Source organism: Notolepis coatsorum, assembly GCF_963971535.1.
Source record: "Notolepis coatsorum genome assembly, chromosome: 4".
NCBI lineage: Eukaryota > Metazoa > Chordata > Actinopteri > Aulopiformes > Paralepididae > Notolepis > Notolepis coatsorum.
Window position 1 is genome coordinate 202,892,268 of NC_140168.1, and position 19,183 is coordinate 202,911,450.

General features: G+C 42.8%; 1 protein-coding gene across 1 annotated transcript in view; it reads right to left on the reverse strand.

The window, feature by feature from the left end:
- Positions 1-15,546, reverse strand: part of adgra3 (adhesion G protein-coupled receptor A3) — a 58,904-nt gene extending 43,358 nt beyond the window's left edge. The window contains exons 1-5 of the mRNA XM_084312475.1: positions 15,481-15,546; positions 13,034-13,105; positions 8,354-8,514; positions 2,569-2,782; positions 1,306-1,470 (exon numbers count right to left, since the gene is read on the reverse strand). Coding sequence (XP_084168601.1) covers positions 1,306-1,470; positions 2,569-2,782; positions 8,354-8,514; positions 13,034-13,105; positions 15,481-15,518 — 650 coding nt within the window. The 5' untranslated portion in view covers positions 15,519-15,546. The remainder of the gene's footprint in view (positions 1-1,305; positions 1,471-2,568; positions 2,783-8,353; positions 8,515-13,033; positions 13,106-15,480) is intronic.
- Between the last annotated feature and the right edge of the window lie 3,637 nt (positions 15,547-19,183).

The window sequence follows — 19,183 nt, forward strand, 5'->3', positions numbered from 1 at the left end:
CTACATCATTATAGGTAAGCTACCTCCTTATACTACATCATTATTGGTAAGATACCACCTTATACTACATCATTATTGGTAAGCTGCCTCCTTATACTACATCATTATTGGTAAGATACCTCCTTATACTACATCATTATTGGTAAGATACCTCCTTATACTACATCATTATTGGTAAGATACCTCCTTATACTACATCATTATTGGTAAGATACCTCCTTATACTACATCATTATTGGTAAGATACCTCCTTATACTACATCATTATTGGTAAGATACCTCCTTATACTACATCATTATTGGTAAGCTACCTCCTTATACTACATCAGTATTGGTAAGATACCTCATTATACTACATCAGTATTGGTAAGATACCTCATTATACTACATCATTATTGGAATGGAATTTTGTAACCTATGGAACCCGTTCTAGTGACTGGCTGGTCCATAAGGTCCCCAGAGTTAGCTCTGAACAGGCTAAATCTGCATTTTGCTATATGATGCCCCTCAAAAGCCTTAAAGCTTGAGATTCTCCCCTCTGTTGCAGAGTTTAAAACCTTGATCTCCAACCTTTGTCAATCAAGTTGTACGTGTTTTAATTGATTGTTATCCTTACTTGTCTTATTGTTATGATTTTATATTCTGTGTGACTGTATATGCCTTTTTTTTGTGCCTCAACTCTGTTATGTACACTCGACAGTGCCAAGGGACAGACGTACATGAAGTGTTATCAAAAACACAACACAGCTTTGCAATGCGAACGTTTAACCACAAGGGAGAGCCCCAGCACTGAGGTAATACTCTCCAGACTATCAAACATTCCCCTCATACGCACATAAACACACTGGTTCATACTTAAACCTGTCACTGCCGCACTACCAAACAGTTAACCCTTTCACTGTGACAATACACAGAAGGTTAACCCTTTCACTGCCACACAACAGCAGGACAACCCTTTCACTGCCACACTACACAAGGTTAACCCCTTTACTATCACACTACCGACACTGCGCTTATAACCCTTTCACTGCCACAGTGCAGAAGGTTAACCATTTACTTAACCGTCGGTAGTGTGATAGTAAAGGGTTAACCTTCTGTAATTTGTGGCAGTGAAAGGGTTAATAATATACCCCTCTGTCTAGGAGAGCTGGTCTATGATGTTTTTAGCCATTGAGATCTTAATGAAGCAGGTGCGCGAGGAAAAGATCAAATCAGTGACCCTGGATCCAGATTTGATTTATCTTTGTAAGCCCGGGAGGGAGGGAGGGAGGGAGGGAGGGAGGGAGGGTTATACCACAAGCACACCTGAATTCTCCTTTGTTGTTGGACACCCGTTCCGGGGCGCAGTACTTGGCGGAGCTCTCCAGAACCACGATGTGGACGGTCCTGGTGGTGTTTCCCCGGCTGGTCCGGACACGGCACTCCCAGTTCCCCGTGGAGCCGGGCTGGATGTTGGAGATGGTCAAGGCGCTGGAGGAGGAGGAGGAGGTGGTGGAGGAGAAGGAGGAGGAGGAGGAGGAGGAGGAGGAGGAGGAGGAGGAGGAGGAGGAAGGAGGTGGTGGTGGAGGAGGAGAAGGAGGAGGAGAGAAAAACCCACAACTCTGATGATGTTCGCTTGAGAAACCGGACAGAGGCTTTTAAGACTTTCACTACCACACTACCAAATGGTTAACCCTATCACTGCGACAGTACAGAAGGTTAACCCTTTCACTGCCACACGGCAGAGGGTTAACCCTTTCCCTACTTTCGGTTAACCGTCTGTAGTGTGGTAGTGAAAGGGTTAACCTTCTGTAGTGTGGTAGTGAAAGGGTTAAGACTCTTGAATCTGAATGATCACAGTTGGGCGCCTCTTGCGAGGAAAGTTATGAATGCAAACTAAATGAATGACGATGAAACTACACGACACTCGATGACAAATCTCACAAAGATGAGATATTAGCGAAAACTATAAAGGCAGCGTGGCTCTAATGAACGGAGTGCAGACTAGGGGTGGGGTAAAATATCCATACAGCAATATATTGTAATATTTTGCATGCTGATATCAATACAGTGCCAAGTATCTTTAAAAAAATATATATATATATAATAATAATAATAATAATAATAATAATAATAATAATAATAATAATAATAATAATAATAATAATACATTTAGATAAAAACATTTTACTGCAATACAAATTATTGGAATGAGGTGAACAAATTGAAAACGTTATCTTAATAGATAAAACAGAGGATGTATATATATTTTTAATGCAGATGTTAAGTTTTCCATTGGGGACATAATTTCCAGTTGTAAAAAAGGTAATAAATCACAATATAGCAACTCTAGTATAGTGATAATACGGTGGTAATATCTGGCGATTCTCACCCTAAAATAAAAAACACATGTACGATCAACCACACAAATGCATCGCGACTAGGAATATCCGATATTATCGGCCTACCGATATTTGGCCAATATCGGTATATCGGTAAAAAAGCCAATATCGAACATCCCTAATCGCGACCACACCCCCCTGGTGATGACCCCCCCCCCCCCCCCCCCGAGGCCACGCCCCCTCCTACCTGGCGATGAGGGAGCAGTTCTGAACCATGCTCTTCTCAATGAAGATGCCCTGCGCGGCGTCAGGCTCCACCATGCGGCCGTCCTGGTACCACAGCACCTGCATGTCCTCCGCCACGAAGGACGCCTGGCACTGGAAGGGCAGGCTGTCCCCCTGGAAGACGATCTGGCGCTGGGATGGGGTCAGCTGGAAGGAGGGTAGCTCCAGGGGTGCATCTGTGGGGGGGGGGGGCTTTAGTTAGTGCTAGGCTACCAGGCGAAAGAAGACTCAGAAGGAGCTTCTATCCCCAGGCCATCAGGATGCTCAATGACAATGACACTATGTAACAAACCATCAAATACACTCACAGCACACACATCCACACGCACACACTCACTTTAAATAAACAACTCACTGTAGCACCCACTTTACTCACTTTAGACACTTTATATTTATTGGTAAAGAGATTTGCACTACAACACATACCTCATTGCACCTTACCCTAAGTTGTACCTCATCCCATTTCTGCATTGTACTGTATATTGTATTGTAACTCAGTTACTTTTTCTCTACTCTGCATTGTATATTGTATATATGTATATTGAACACTCTTGTTTTGTTTACACTTGTTTACATACTTGACTTTCTATTTTATACTTATTTTATACTTTATTTGTATCTAGCACACTCTCAGGAGCATAAGAAGCATTTCATATAAAAGTATTCTGTATTTCTGTATGACAACTAATAAAGACACTTGAACTTGAAACGCATGGTTCTACACCACGCCTCAACGGAACACACAGACGAGGGAACTAGTTGGCCATAAAATACACCAGAGCCACGAGTCATCAACATCATCGGTACTTGCAGTGGTGCGTGTGGTAGGTTATTTTAGTTTATTCAGTTCAGTTCAGTTCAGTTCCGTTCAGTTCAGTGTTAGACTAAGACTCCCAAGATGCAACACTGAACGACACAGGAAGTCCTTCATTCCGACAGCCATCAGACTTTATAACGCATCACTGTGCCTCACTGAGCACAGGGTGACAGCACAGTCTGGTATAATCTTCCTGAACCTTTACAATGTTACACTAGTTATTACTGTACATTTTACTGTATATTTCTGTATATTTTGGCTGTATACTTTAGAATGTATATTCAAGATTCAAGAGATTTATTCATCACATACATACACGAGACATGTAGTGAAATCTTTATTCTTATTCGTGACTTTTGTTTTTTACCTAAATGTTTAGCATTCACTGTGAGCGATCCGTAGTGCTGAATTTCCCTCTGGGATAAATAAAGGATTTCTATTCTATTTCTATTCTGATTTCTATTCTCTTAGGAATCCCCCAATTTGCTACAGCATTGCAGAAACAGCCGTTACGACTCTCCTGCGTCCCGGACCATATTTCTGAGATGAGGACAGAGACTCACGGCACTGTGAGCTCTGCAGGAAGCAGCGCTGTGTTCTCTGTCACTGGTTCGACACGCGGCCAGCTCTTGTGTGCCATGTATTTCATAACCCCCTCGCAGTGAAGACCGCCAGGACTGATAAGACAAGCACAAACAAAGGCTGCACTGCCCTGCTCTTATCTCCTGTCTGGTTGCACAAGTGTCGTCGTCGTCTTTTTTAAAACATTATTTTTCTCTGAAAAACAGAATCATATGGTTCTTCATCTGAGGTATTCCATGTGGACGTATATGTATGTATGTAAGTTATGCGCACTTGCTACTGTGCGCAGTAGGTGCAGTGAACGTGTACTTATCATGGGTATTTGTCATCTAGACCAGCGGTTCTCAAACTATGGGTCGTGACCCAAAGTGGGGTCGCGGGTAGGTGACAGTGCATTGACAAAAAAATATAAATCAGATTGAGTTTTCCACCTGGCAGCTGTGTGTATTTACCATGTCTCGCCCCTTCATCAATGGAGGCCGACACACAGGGGTCTGGTCTTTTGTGTGTAACCTGGACTCGCAATGGATAGGTTTGTTGTCAGAAGCGGTGCCATGATGAAATGGGCTCTGCGCATAACCAGCTGCAATTTTTTTTTTTATTTATTATTTATTTAGTATAAGTATTAAATTGCCTTTTTTTAACTCAGCGCAGATTTTCCTTGCAGACAAAAACAACCCATTGGCAGAGAAATGTGCTGATAATGAGCTGGATTAACAAACTCCATTAGTGGCACTCCAGGATAATATTGGGGGGTATTTACTCTGCTTGATGGCTTTTTGTAGGAACAGAATGTTGCAAAAAATTATTTGAAGCCCATCATCTGTAGCCATAAGAAGGGCTCATTGAACAATTTCGGAGAGAGAGCGTGGACAACTGGATCCAAGACCCGTTCATTACGCATGACGCAGCAGGCCTCCCACTGTCTGAGCAGGAAGCGCTCAATGATCTTTCGTGTGACGAGCTACTGAAAGTCAAGTTCACTGGACAGGCCCTCGCAAAGTTCTGGATATCAGTCGGGAACGAGTACCCAGTGTTGTGTAATGCTGCGCTGAGAAAGCGTGTCCCTTTCGCATCAACATACCTCTGTGAGGCCGGATTTTCAGAGTAGAAGCGGATCTCCGCCAAAGCATACGTGAGCGCATTTTCTTTTCATGTTCTGCCAACATATTTTGGCTAAATATGCCTTGTTTTATAAATGTGTATACAGAAACAATTCTGTTGCTTTTGTTGATAATATTCATTAATTTCATTGATAACATAGTGCTGTAATTTCATTTTCTAATAAATATGCATGATCAAGTTCAACAACGTGTGCTTTTATTTTGATATTCCTTATTTCCACGTTGAAATTACGCGATACATTAAGTGTGGGGTCGCAAAAAGAAATCCTGAATAAAATGGGGTTGTGGTACAAAAAAGTTTGAGAACCCCTTGATCTGACGTATATGTATGTACGTATGTGTGCTTGCTAATGTGCGCAGTAGGTGCGGTGAACGTGTACTTACCATGGGTATTTGTCATCTAGACATGGGGTTCTCAAACTTTTTCATACTGCGACCTCATTTTATTTTGGAATATTTTTGGCGACCCCACATGTGTAGCGCATAATTTCAACATGGAAATAATGAATATCAAAATTAGAGCTGGGCCGTTAACGCCGGACTGTTATCGCGCGATAATACAATTGAAGCCGTTAATCTATTTCTCAAACTTGGGTCTCCTCTCCTCTCTGTCTGCATGAGAAGCGAGCCGCTCACTCACTCACACATACACATACGGGTACTTAAGGGCGGGGCCTATCTGTGGCTCAGTGTTGAAGCGCTGAGGACACAGACCGAGCTCTGCGCTCATTATTATTATTATTATTATTAATATTATTATCATGGCGGAGAGAACAAAACGAAAGTCTGGGTACACTTTACGAAAGTCGATGCCGACAACGCACGTTGCCACAAGTGCAATAAAACATTTGCAGGTATGGGTGGCAATACAAGCAATTTGTCAAAACATCTGTTGTCAAAACATAACATTAGTCTACAGAAATGCGCCGTTTTCGACTCCTTTGCTCGCAGTGTTCCAGACCATGCACGTCCACTGCAGGTAAGCCAAGATAATACGGAGTTAGCTAGACAAATAACGAATTATTACGAATAGGCTAATAAATAAAATATAATTGTTTAGCTACAAATATATTTGAAAGATGACAGCCCACGGCTCCTCCCTCTCCCTCCACCACCAGTCCCAGCCAAGCCAAGTCCCTTCACCCTAGCAGCTAGGAAGGATGACAGAGGGGGGGACGGGGAACGAGTGGCACAGGGCTGTGCCCCAGTTTGTTGTCAAAGGCCTGCACCCCTTCTCTACAGTGGAGTCCAAGGGCTTTAGGTAACAACTAATCATTCAGTGTTCATCTTCTTTTTTTTTTCTTACATTTGTTGTTTATTATAAAAAGTCTATAATTCAGACACATTTAAAACATTGTTGCTGCTGTTGCTGAAGAAATTATATTTATTTACTATATTTATTTATAAAGTTATATAAAAGAACATTGCTGCTGCTGTTGCTGAAGAAATAATATTTATTTATAAAGTTATAAATAATAAAGTACTGAACCGTTAAGCAGTATCGATAAGAGTAGTAGTATCGATAAAATCCTAACGATACCCATCCCTAGGTAGAACACACATATTTTGAATGCCTTCTTCGGCAGACTTCAAATGAGCCATTTTAATCTAGATTAATCTAGATTAACTCCAGGATTGCAGATAGATTAATCTTAATTAAAATTATCTCTGCCCACCTCTAATCAAAATAAAAGCACACATTGTTGGAACTTGATCATGCATATTTATTAGCAAATGAAATTAAAGCACAATGTTATTAATGAAATGAATGAATATTATCAAACGGAATTGTTCCTGTATACAAATTTATAAAACGATCAAGGCATATTTAGCCAAAATATGTTGGCAGAACTTTTTTTTTTTTTACATGCACTTTAAGAATAAACAAAAACGAGACTTAATGGAAAGGGTGTGCTTGTACATTTGAACAGTTTCATGATACGTGGCTCTCGTGCTGAGAAAGAGGCGCAGATCCACTTCTACTCTGAGGCGAGAACTGTATTTATGTTTTTATTAATGTCAGAGCCGAGAATCCCAGTTCACAGAGGTATGTTGATGCAAACGGGACAAGCTTTCTGAGTGCAGCATTACACAGCACTGGGTAGTCGTTCCGGACTGATATCCAAAACTTTGCGAGGGCCTGTGACTTTCAGTAGCTCATCACAAGAAAGATCGATCAACGCCTCCTGCTCAGACAGTGGGAGGCCTGTTGCGTCATACGCAATGAACGGATCTTGGATCCAGTTGTTCAAATTCCCGCTTTCGGGGAAATAATTCCAAAATGTGTCAATGAGCCCTTCTATGTGGCTACAGATGATGGGCTTCAAATCATTTTGTGCTACATTATGTTCCTCCAAAAACAGGGTACAGGGCAACCAAAAGCTCTCTGCTAGTGTGTGGGGTTTCCCAGTCTTTGCGATCCAATTGGCAACAATAAACGAAGCATGTAGTCCTTTTTCATTGACGGTTGTTGCAGTTTTCTCTGCTCTAAAACCGTAGGTTTTTTTCTGAAAGAAAGCTAACGGTTCCGTTTTAAGTTCAGGATGCTTAGTTTCCATGTGCCGCTGTAATTTACTTGGTTTAAAGCTCCTGTTAGCAAGGATCTTGTAACACAAAACGCACTGTGGTCTCAGGTCATCTTCTTGGCCAGTCCAAGTAAATCCATATGCCAAGTATTTAGGATCATAACTTCTTTTACTCCGTTTCATAGTAGTGCTGGTATCGCTACTACTAAATTCTGCCTTTCTCTTGCCAGCATTTGGAACACATGCACGTGACGCGCCGCTTCTGACAACAAACATATCCATTGCGAGTGTCCAGGTTAAATGAATCAAATCAGCTTTATATGCTTGGCCTGGAAAGTCCCCCCCCCCCCCCTGGAAGTGCTTTAGTTACGAGACAGTGTCGATCACAAATATCCGAGTACACATTGACTCACAAAAGACCAGACGATATACCTGCGCAGGGCTGTCACACACGCTCGCGCGCCGGGCCGAGACACGGCGAACACACACAGCGGCCCGGTGGGAAAACTCTATCAGAGTTGGGATCGCGGATTTTCGCTTGATTATTATTATTTTCTTTTTTGCCAATGCGTGACCCCACTGTCACCTACCCCGCGACCCCAATATGGGTCGCGACCCCGTAGTTTGAGAACCGCTGATCTAGACGTATAGGTTTGTATGTGTGCTTGCTACTGTGCGCAGTGGGTGTGGTGTACTTACCGCAGGTGAGCAGCTCGGGCTTGATGGCGGTGATGAGCTGGCCCTGCAGGGAGCGAGGGTAGGAGCACTTGGTGTCCTTCACCCCGATGTTCTTGTCCTTGATCCAGCGCAGCAGCCACAGCAGGTTGCAGTCACACAGCAGGTATGGCGTCTGGAACTCCCTGGGGAGGAGCGGTGAAGGAGAGGTCTTTAAAGTGGTGTTGAACCGTGAGGAGAGGTCTTTAAAGTGGTGTTGAACCGTGAGGAGAGGTATTTAAAGTGGTGTTGAACCGTGAGGAGAGGTATTTAAAGTGGTGTTGAACCGTGAGGAGAGGTCTTTAAAGTGGTGTTGAACCGTGAGGAGAGGTCTTTAAAGTTGTGTTGAACCGTGAGGTCTTTAAAGTGGTGTTGAACCGTGAGGTCTTTAAAGTGGTGTTGAACCGTGAGGGGACAAACAGTGAAGGAGAGGTCTTTAAAGTGGTGTTGAACCGTGAGGAGGTCTTTAAAGTGGTGTTGAACCGTGAGGAGGTCTTTAAAGTGGTGTTGAACCGTGAGGAGAGGTCTTTAAAGTGGTGTTGAACCGTGAGGTCTTTAAAGTGGTGTTGAACCGTGAGGAGGTCTTTAAAGTGGTGTTGAACCGTGAGGAGAGGTATTTAAAGTGGTGTTGAACCGTGAGGAGAGGTATTTAAAGTTGTGTTGAACCGTGAGGAGAGGTCTTTAAAGTGGTGTTGAACCGTGAGGAGAGGTCTTTAAAGTGGTGTTGAACCGTGAGGAGAGGTCTTTAAAGTGGTGTTGAACCGTGAGGAGAGGTATTTAAAGTGGTGTTGAACTATTAAAGTCATGGTTAAAGTGGTGTTGAACCGTGAGGAGAGGTCTTTAAAGTGGTGTTGGACCGTGAGGAGAGGTCTTTAAAGTGGTGTTTAACTGTTAAAGTGGTGTTGAACCGTGAGGTCTTTAAAGTGGTGTTGGACTGTGAGGAGAGGTCTTTAAAGTGGTGTTTAACCGTGAGGAGGTATTTAAAGTGATGTTGAACCGTGATGAAAGGTATTTAAATTGGTGTCGAACCGTTAAAGTCACTGTTAAAGTGGTGTTGAACCGTGAGGGGAGGTATTTAAAGTGGTGTTGAACCGTTAAAGTCATGGTTAAAGTGGTGTTGAACCGTGAGGAGAGGTCTTTAAAGTGGTGTTGGACCGTGAGGAGAGGTCTTTAAAGTGGTGTTGAACCGTGAGGAGGTCTTTAAAGTGGTTTTGAACCGTTAAAGTCACTGTTAAAGTGGTGTTGAACCATTAAAGTCACGGTTAAAGTGGTCTACGCAATGTCTTCTCGAGCTCAGGCTCTCTTTTCTTGGTCCTCCCGATTGCTAATGTCGCTTCAGTCAGACAAAAGCAACAGTTGTGATTGGAGGATCAAGAAAAGAGGGCAGGGTTTGAGGTCGATTGACAGCTTTAGGCCTGGGCTTGCGTGTAGGAATGCACCGACACTACCGGTATCTTAATAATAACCTTAATAATAAGGTTTTTACTACCGGTACCGCATCTGAATCTATGTTCACCATTAGAGAGATCAAGTCAAGTCAAGAGTTTTATTTGTCACGGCATACAAGTATACAATGAAATGCGGGTGGTCTTGCCCGCAACAATGTGCAATACAGTGGTACAACATATAATAGAATCCAATAAAACAACATTGTGCAATAAACAGGTAACATAGTGGGGCATCTCGGTATTTGTACATAGTTATTTACAGAGCATGGAGGACATGCTAGGTCCCTTGGTAGTGCAATACACTGTTACTGTTGCTATACTATTTTTAAAGTGACCCTTCCTTTGTGGCCATAAGTGTGGGCGTGTGCATCATGAGTGTGTGCTTGCTCATGTTAAAGTGGCTGCTAGTGTGCGAGCATGTACAGCGTGCGTGTCGTGTGTGTGCTCATGTGCGCTTGTGTGTGGAGAGTTCAGTGTTCTGTGGCACTCAGTGTTCAGTGTTCAAGGCTCTGATGGCCTGGGGGAAGAAGCTGAGCCGAAGCCTCTCTGTCCTAGTAGCTGGGGTTCGCAGGCGTCTGCCTGACCTCAGCAGCTGGAACAGGCTGTTATTGGGGTGGTGAGGGTCTTTCATTATTCTGCAGGCTCTGGATTTGCACCTCTTGTTTTATAGAACCTGCAGGGGAGGTAGTGCAATACCCGTGGTACGCTCGGCTGAGCGCACCACTCTCTGTAGGGCCTTCTTGTCCTGTGCCGTGCTGTTACCATACCAGGCAGTGATGTTTCCAGTCAAGATGCTCTCTACAGCTCCGGAGTAGAAGGACTGGAGTATCTTCCCAGATACTCTGAACTTCCTTAACTGTCTCAGGTGGTAGAGGCGCTGCTTCGCCTTTTTTACGACTGTGACTGTCTATGTGTGTTGACCATGTCAGATCCTCTGAGATGTGGACCCCCAGGTACTTAAAGCTGCTCACCCTGTCCACGGTAGCCCTGTTTATCCTCAGTGGTGTGTGTGTCTCCTGCTGTCCTCTCCTATAATCCACAATCAGCTCCTTGGTTTTACCAATGTTCAGGAGCAGGCTGTTGTCCTGGCACCAGCGTTCCAGTACCTCAACCTCCTCCCGGTAGGCCTTCTCGTCGTTGTCCGAGATCAGCCCCACCACCACCATGCCGTCTGCAAACTTCACTATGGAGTTGGAGCTGAACTTGGCCACACAGTCGTGTGTGTAGAGTGAGTACAGCAGGGGGCTCAGAACACAGCCAGGTCTGACCCCCCACCCTGACTGCCTGGGGTCTTTCACTCAGAAAGTCCAGTACCCAGGCGCTCAGAGCGGAGCTCAGACCCAGCTCGATCAGCTTGTCCACCAGTCTGGTGGGGACTATGGTGTTGAACGCTGAGCTGTAGTCAATTAACAACAGTATCACATAGCCCCCCTTCTGGCGGTCAAGGTGAGAGAGGGTTCTGTGCAGTACCTGGGAGACCGCGTCGTCAGTGGACCCGTTTGTCCTGTATGCAAATTGCATAGGGTCCATATCACTGGGGAGGGAGGCACAAATGTGATCCTTGACCAGCCTCTCGAAACATTTCATGACCACAGAGGTGAGTGCCACCGGTCTGTAGTCATTGAGACATGTTGGGGAGGGTTTCTTCGGTACAGGGATGATGGTAGACATCTTGAAGCAGGCAGGGACCACTGACTCCGCCAGGGATTGATTAAATATGGCGGTGAACACAGGGGCTAGCTGGTTGGCACAGGACTTAAGTATGCGTCCTGTTGTACCATCTGGGCAAGCCGCTTTCCTGGTGTTCACCTGCATAAATGCTCTTCTCACACTGTGTTCCGACAACGAGAGTGTCCCCGCCCCCCCGCGGTTGCCGTCCCCCATCCACAACAGCCGGCGCGCCAGTAACGTCTCTCCTAGGGCTGGGCGATAGAACGATAATTATCGCGATATATTTTAATAATCGTATCAAAAATAAAAAAATATAAAAAAATAAAAATATTGATTATTATTATTATTATTATTATTATTATTATATATTTTTTGTGTGACCTGCAACAGGGCAGTTTTAAAACCAGAGACAGTAGACAGACTTGTCTTTCTTGCCTGCAACTTAAAGTAATGGCTTTGCTTGTCCAAATGACAATACTGACCAAATTGATTTATTTTTCTCTTGTCCATTTATTTTGTTTGCTTGCTAATTTAAAATACAGTTTGAAACCGTCTGTACACAGTAGGCTATGTGTGCTAGCAGAGCTAGTCTCCAGTCACGAGTCACGGTGCACATGTGCCGTGGTTTGTCCACCAAAAAAGCGCCAAAAGATAGAAAAGAAACTAGCAGAGGCAGAACTGTTCAACTCCCCTGGAGCCACAGCCAGCAGAGAAGCCGGTTTACTTTCGCTTTCAAACCAGCTGCAGCCTGAGAACTGGAGTGTGAGGGGATGTAACACTAAAGATGGCGGCAACAACAAAGAATTGCTGCAAAATAAACATACATCTGTTGTTAAAAAATTTAAATATTTTTTTTGTATACTTATAACAATATCGATAATTAGCGATATCGAGTGATATGATATTGTTATCGATATCGTTATCGCAATATCATTTTTGGCGATATCGCCCAGCCCTAGTCTCTCCATGTGTCCGAAAATGCAGAAAATCAAGTTGCTATACTTTAATTCTTAAGCTTTAAGTTACACACGGCTCTTGGTAACAAGAACTCTCCCGATAAGGATATCCTGTTTCAGCTTGGGTGTCGGTCCGATACACAGTATCTGGGCCGGTGCATCCCAACCTGCATGACAAAATAGTCCAATACACACTCTGTCTTGACCTTACATTTTTATGCTATACCATGAACAATGTTCATTCTAAAACAAAAGATTGGTATCAGATTCAGATTAAGATTCCTTTATTGTCACTTATTTCAGTACTTTACAGCTAGAAGAGTGAAATTCTATTTATTGTGGTCCCTCGACCATAGCAGCTTCCAATAATAAAAATACAATAGATTTTGCATAGAATAAAATAAGATGACTAAAATAAAGATTACTATATACAGTTCTAAAAAGTGTGCAGTGCAGTTCAGGATGTAGATATTATACTATATAAAAGTATACTAAATAAATATCAGTTTTTCATGGTACACGTAGAACTTGGTAATAAGATTGTAGTTATTCTGTGCTTGTGGAAGAACACGTCTCTGATCGGTACTCACAGCGTCTTCAGAGACCCCAGGCTGTCGAACGTCCCCTGAGCCAGTGACGAGAACATGTTTCCTGACAGGTTCCTGTAACCACACCAACACACAGCACAACGTTTATGTCTGTCACGTCGTCGTTACCCCCGCCGTCATAATCCCACGTATCACAATGACTGATCTCTCAACAGAAACCACCACTGATGACCAAGCGAATCTCATTTCTTATTCTATTTATTTTTGGGCTTTCTGTATTTCTGTATTGCCCCACTGTTGGCCTGGGGAGGGTGTAGAACTACCACATGCCTCCTCCGATACATGTGGAGTCGCCAGCCACTTCTTTTCACCTGACAGCGAGGAGTTTCACTGGGTGAACGTAACGCTTGCGGAGGTTCAGGCTATTTCCCTCAGATCCCCTCCCTGCTGAACAGGTGCCCCGACCGACCAGTAGGAGTCGCAGTTTACAACGACCAGGACACATATCCCACCGGCTTCCCACCCGCTAACACTGCCAATTGTGTTAGTAGGGACGACTGACCAAGCCGGAGGTACCGCTGACAGCTGGATTCGATCCCAGAGTCGCTGCGGTGGTAGGCGAGTGCTTAGTCCACTGCGCTACCCAGCTAATCTCATTTCTTACGTTTACGCTTAGGAATGTTTCTTTTTTTCTTTTTACGTTAATGATGCAACTGATGCACCAAGTCCCCTCCTGAGGAATCATGGGTAATATGCTAATCTCTCGCCATCCTTACTGAGTAGGAACACTAGTTTTGACCGCTTTAGTAACATTCTCATCAAAGATGTCAACACACAGAGAACTAGGAGCGGGTGACCAAAGTAGCAAATGTGACCCAAAATGTGGCTTAAAAACAAACAAACAAACAAACAAACAAACAAACAAACAAACAAACGTAGGCACCATCTACACTCTGTAATCATAGTCAAAACAATATGTGCGCTCCCCGACTTCCAGGAATAACACTGCAACACCGCAAATAACACAGAATTAAAGTGTGTACGACGATGGTTATGTAAAGCAACATTATATTATTATAGGTATATTTTTAAATCTAGCTGGGTAAGCTATAGTGCAGCTATGTGGCTGGCTGTAGCCTCGCAATGATGTGCACGTGCTACAGGTATCATTCATGCTAGCAAGGAGGAGGAGACCTGGAACCGGTTTTGAACCAACGGCTCTCTGTGCATGCTAGGGTGAAAGGCAGCAGGGCCAGCGAACGAGCCAATCAGTGCATACTTGATTTGGAGGGCAGTATTCGTGAGGAGTGAGTTTAACAGATTTCTCCATCTCCATTGACAATATTCACACGGCAGCCAGGTCCTGAGCAGGTCATGCTCAGGTTGGGATTCCCTTTCACTCTGTTTTCTGGAAGAGGAAATCCCAACCTGAGCACGACATAAGAGAAAAATGGCCACCGTGCGAATATGGTTAATTACACATACATTTAATTTCAAACCTTTATTTAAACATGTAAGGCAACTGATGTGCCTCATTAATTTACAGTCATGTCGGGTGTATATACAGAAATAAGCAAAGAAAAGCATCCAAAACCACACAGAATATAAAATCATAACAATAAGACAACAAGACGAGGCAAAAGGCAGGAAAGTCAATTAAACACGTACAACTTCATTGACAAAGGTTGGACATCAAGTTTTTAAACTGCAACAGAGGGGAGAATCTCAAGCTGTAAGGACTGTTGGAGTTCATTCCATGAGCTAGAGGGGCATCACAGCAAAATGCAGATTTACCCTGTTCAAAGGAAACTCAGGGGACCTTAAGGACCAGCCAGTCACTAGAACGGGTTCCATAGGTTCCAAAATTCCATTCCAATAATGATGTAGTATAATGAGGTAGCTTACGAATAATGATGTAGTATAAGGAGGTATCTTACCAATAATGATGTAGTATAAGGAGGTAGCTTACCAATAATGATGTAGTATAAGGTGGTGGCTTACCAATAATGATGTAGTATAAGGAGGTAGCTTACCAATAATGATGTAGTATAAGGTGGTATCTTACCAATAATGATGTAGTATAAGGAGGTAGCTTACGAATAATGATGTAGTATAAGGAGGTATCTTACCAATAATGATGTAGTATAAGGTGGTAGCTTACCAATAATGATGTAGTATAAGGAGGTAGCTTACCAATAATGATGTAGTATAAGGAGGTATCTTACCAATAATGATGTAGTATTAAGGAGGTAGCTTACCTATAATGATGTAGTATAAGGAGGTAGCTTACCAATAATGATGTAGTATAAGGAGGTAGCTGACCAATAAGGGCCTTAAAGATGAACACATACCAGTCAGAGAGCCAACCAACCTTCTCATAAAGGACACAGCGATGAGTGTCATATCTATCATTAGTGATGAATTGAGGGCAGAGTGACAGACAAGGATTTAATAATAATGTAATAATAAGATATTATCTCTTTACTTACAGTCTGACCAGACTGGTGAGGCCCTTGAAGATGTCCATGTTGAGACAGCCGATGCGGTTGTTAGACAAGTCTCTGGAAGACACAGAAGACAAACATTCTGGTTAATGTCTTCCATTTAGAATAGAACAGAATATAAGTACTTTATTGATACCGAGGGAAATTCAGCACCACAGATCGCTCACAATGAACATTCAGTTAGTCAAAAGTCAAGTAAAAAATAATAAATTTTTTATTATATATTTTTTAAATGAAAATACGCAGTCAGAGATATACATTCTAAAATTCTTAAAATATACAGTCCGAAAATATACAGTAATATACAGAAAAATGTAAAATGTAAATGTCCAGGAAGGTATCCCTATAGTAAAATGTAAATGTATAGGAGGATATACAGGGATTTTCAGGGATTTCTTCTGGGATTTTCTGAGAATGATCTGCCAGCACCGTGAGAAAGCTTCACATGAGAAAAGGAATGAACAAACATACAGTATAATAGGAATAGAAGAGACCGGAATCTTTATTTGTCACATTGTCACGTACAGAGTACACAAGAGTGAAATTCTTTGGTTTGGTTCCTCGACCTCAACCACACAGCAGCGATCGGATACAACAAGCAACAGAAGCACAGTATCATGAGCCGATAACTTCCAGTAAGAAATGCGGTTTTGCCGGAAAAAGCAACAGGCCACAACGTTTTATCCAAAAATGTATTCGACGGCGTGTTCTTTGCTCAGCACTTCCAAGACACAGACGATTATCTCTAATGTAACCGTTTCAGAAGAGAGGGCTTCAGCCAGTAACCGTGTTAACGTTCCAACCTCACTTTCGGGGGCAGCGATCGTTTGGTAACGAGTTCAAAATGCAGGGTTCCCACAGACATTGCTAAATGAAATTCAAGGACTTTCAAGTACTTTTCCAAGCACTATTTTTCATTTTAAAAGGTAATTTAAAAGGATACAATTCACTCCAATATATATATATCCAATAAATATTGGTATCCAATATTTATGTCTCAAAACCTATTTCCGACAATTAGTTACACTTTAAATATAAAAAAATCTATTTCTTGATTCAGAACTATTTGATGATGGATGAACAACACTTTCAATGTGAATGGTTGATTTGAATTTCAAGGACTTTTTAAGCACCTTGTTAATTTTTTTGCTGTTTTAAAGTAATTCCAGGCCTTGACTTTGTCAAAAATCAAGCACTTTAAGCACTTCAAGGACCTTGTGCGAACCCTGAAAATTGTGCGATATCTGGTGTTTTTGGAACAGATCGATTCTTCAAATGCGAGTCCAAGCCACTGAGAAAGAAAGAGCCAGACAAGTCTTATCGACACCAGTGGCAGTAATCGACAGGCACAGGCAGGGAGAAGCGCGCGCACGCACACACGCACGCACACACACACACATCAAGAATTTCAGCTTTGTCAGTTTTACAACTTTTCAAGGTGATTTTCAGACGATGTCTGTGTGTTCGCCTCAGGGGGCGGGAGCTGTACATCAAAAGCCTGAGTGACAGTCCTGTCAGGTGATTAATCTCTTGTGATTAATGTCGAACATGTCCATGGTGTGTGTGTGCATGTGTGTGTGTGTTTTTTTTCTTTCTTCTACCCTTCAGAGGAGAGCTGACATGGTGTCTCCGGCAAACAGTGGAGGGAGTGAATGTAGGATTCTATTGCTGGAGAACTAACAGCTGGTTAACTTGCAAACTGTTAGGACTAGGGTTGGGTACCGTTCACATTTGAACCGATACCGGTACCTGTGAATCGATACCGGTACCCAGCGGTACCTTTTTTCGGTACTTTAAGACTATCTGACTCTTAATAATAAACAGTGATAGGACTATCTGACTCTTAACACTTTTAATGCCCATCACGAGAATTCTCGTGATTTTTTTTATTTATTAGCGATCTGAATTCATATTTCATCAACCGAGTCTACCGTTGGTAAACCAGCTCCACCAGGCGCTCAGGTGTGGAAAAAAGCGCCCCCTATTGTCTCCCAGATGGTAATGCACCCTTTTGGATTGGACTCAATGAAAATGGATGAGAAAAAAAAACTCCGGAATCCACATTTTACTTCTCACGCATGTAACCGGAGCCGATCAGATTCATTGTGGACCCTCAGCACAGAGTGTAATATGTGTTTTACAGTATACGCGTTGGATCAATAAAAGGATCGATTTTTGGAATGGCGATCAGGAATTGGAATAATCCATTTGGATACCATCTGGAAAATGAGTCATTGGTAAGCGACGGGCAGATTAGACACATAGCCATCATTTAAAACATAGATTAGGCGATATTAATGCTAACATTGAAGTGGATGGTGGGCATTCAAGCACTAAATGTGCGCCCCCTGCTGGGCACTGAAAGTGTTAATAATAAACACTGTTAGGACTATCTGACTCTTAATAATAAACACTGATAGGACTATCTGACTCTTAATAATAAACACTGTTAGGACTATCTGACTCTTAATAATAAACACTGTTAGGAGTCGGACTATCTGACTCTTAGGCCCCGTTTAGACGGAAACGCTAGCAGGTGAATCCGCAAAAATATTTTTTCGGATGTGCCTTTCGTTTATACGGAAACGGCGTTTTTACGGGGTGAAACCGTAAAAAAGTGAGACCACCTTCCAGGGTGGAATTCCTAGAAACGCTAAACCCTTGCGCTCTCATCTAAACTGTCAAACCGCATAAAACGATGACGAAAGGGTTGTCAAGGCTCTCGTCGCGTGTACTGCTTACATCACAGGCATGCGCCAGTAGCCTAGAAGCGTAAATAAAGCATGTCTGATTCTATCCATGGCAATCACCTGAAGGCTACATTGGCAGTACTTTTAAATACACAAGAATCTGTCCCGCGGCGTGACTGGACCCACTGTATGTGAGTGACTCTGCTTTGGTCCAATCACATTCCCCACCCACAGTCTGCGAATCAGAGGCAGAGTAGGGCGGGTCTTCACAGCACGTCATGTGACATATGCGCCAATCGTGTGACAGCGGGGCTCCGTTGTCTCGAGTTGTTACAGCCTCGTCTGCACGGAGAATTCCATCCCAAAACGCTCGTCTAAACGCAAAATTAAAAGTGAAACCGTAAGACGACTTTTGCGGTTTCTGTTCAGACTCTCTCCGTCTAAACGTAGCCTAAATAATAAACACTGATAGGACTATCTGACTCTTAATAATAAACACTGTTAGGACTATCTGACTCTTAATAATAAACACTGTTAGGAGTCGGACTATCTGACTCTTAATAATAAACACTGATAGGACTATCTGACTCTTAATAATAAACACTATTAGGACTATCTGACTCTTAATAATAAACACTATTAGGACTATCTGACTCTTAACACATTGGGTGCCAACAACGAGAAATATCGTTGTTGGCCGTCATGCGTTGAGTGCCAACAACGAGAAATCTCGTTATTTAATCGTTATTTCTTTTATTAGCGATATCCATTCATTTTTCATCCATCCAGCCTCACGTTATCATTGGGACTGGCTCTGAGCTCGAAAAGGGAAAATACTGCCCCCTATCGTCTCCCGGATGGTATTGCACCCATTGGAATGGAGTCAATGGAAATGCATGAGAAAAAAAACCTCCGGATTCCACATTTTACTTCTGAGCCTGAGACTATTGCATTCATTGAGGCAACCGAAAGCAGCGTGGATTATCTGTTTCAAGGTC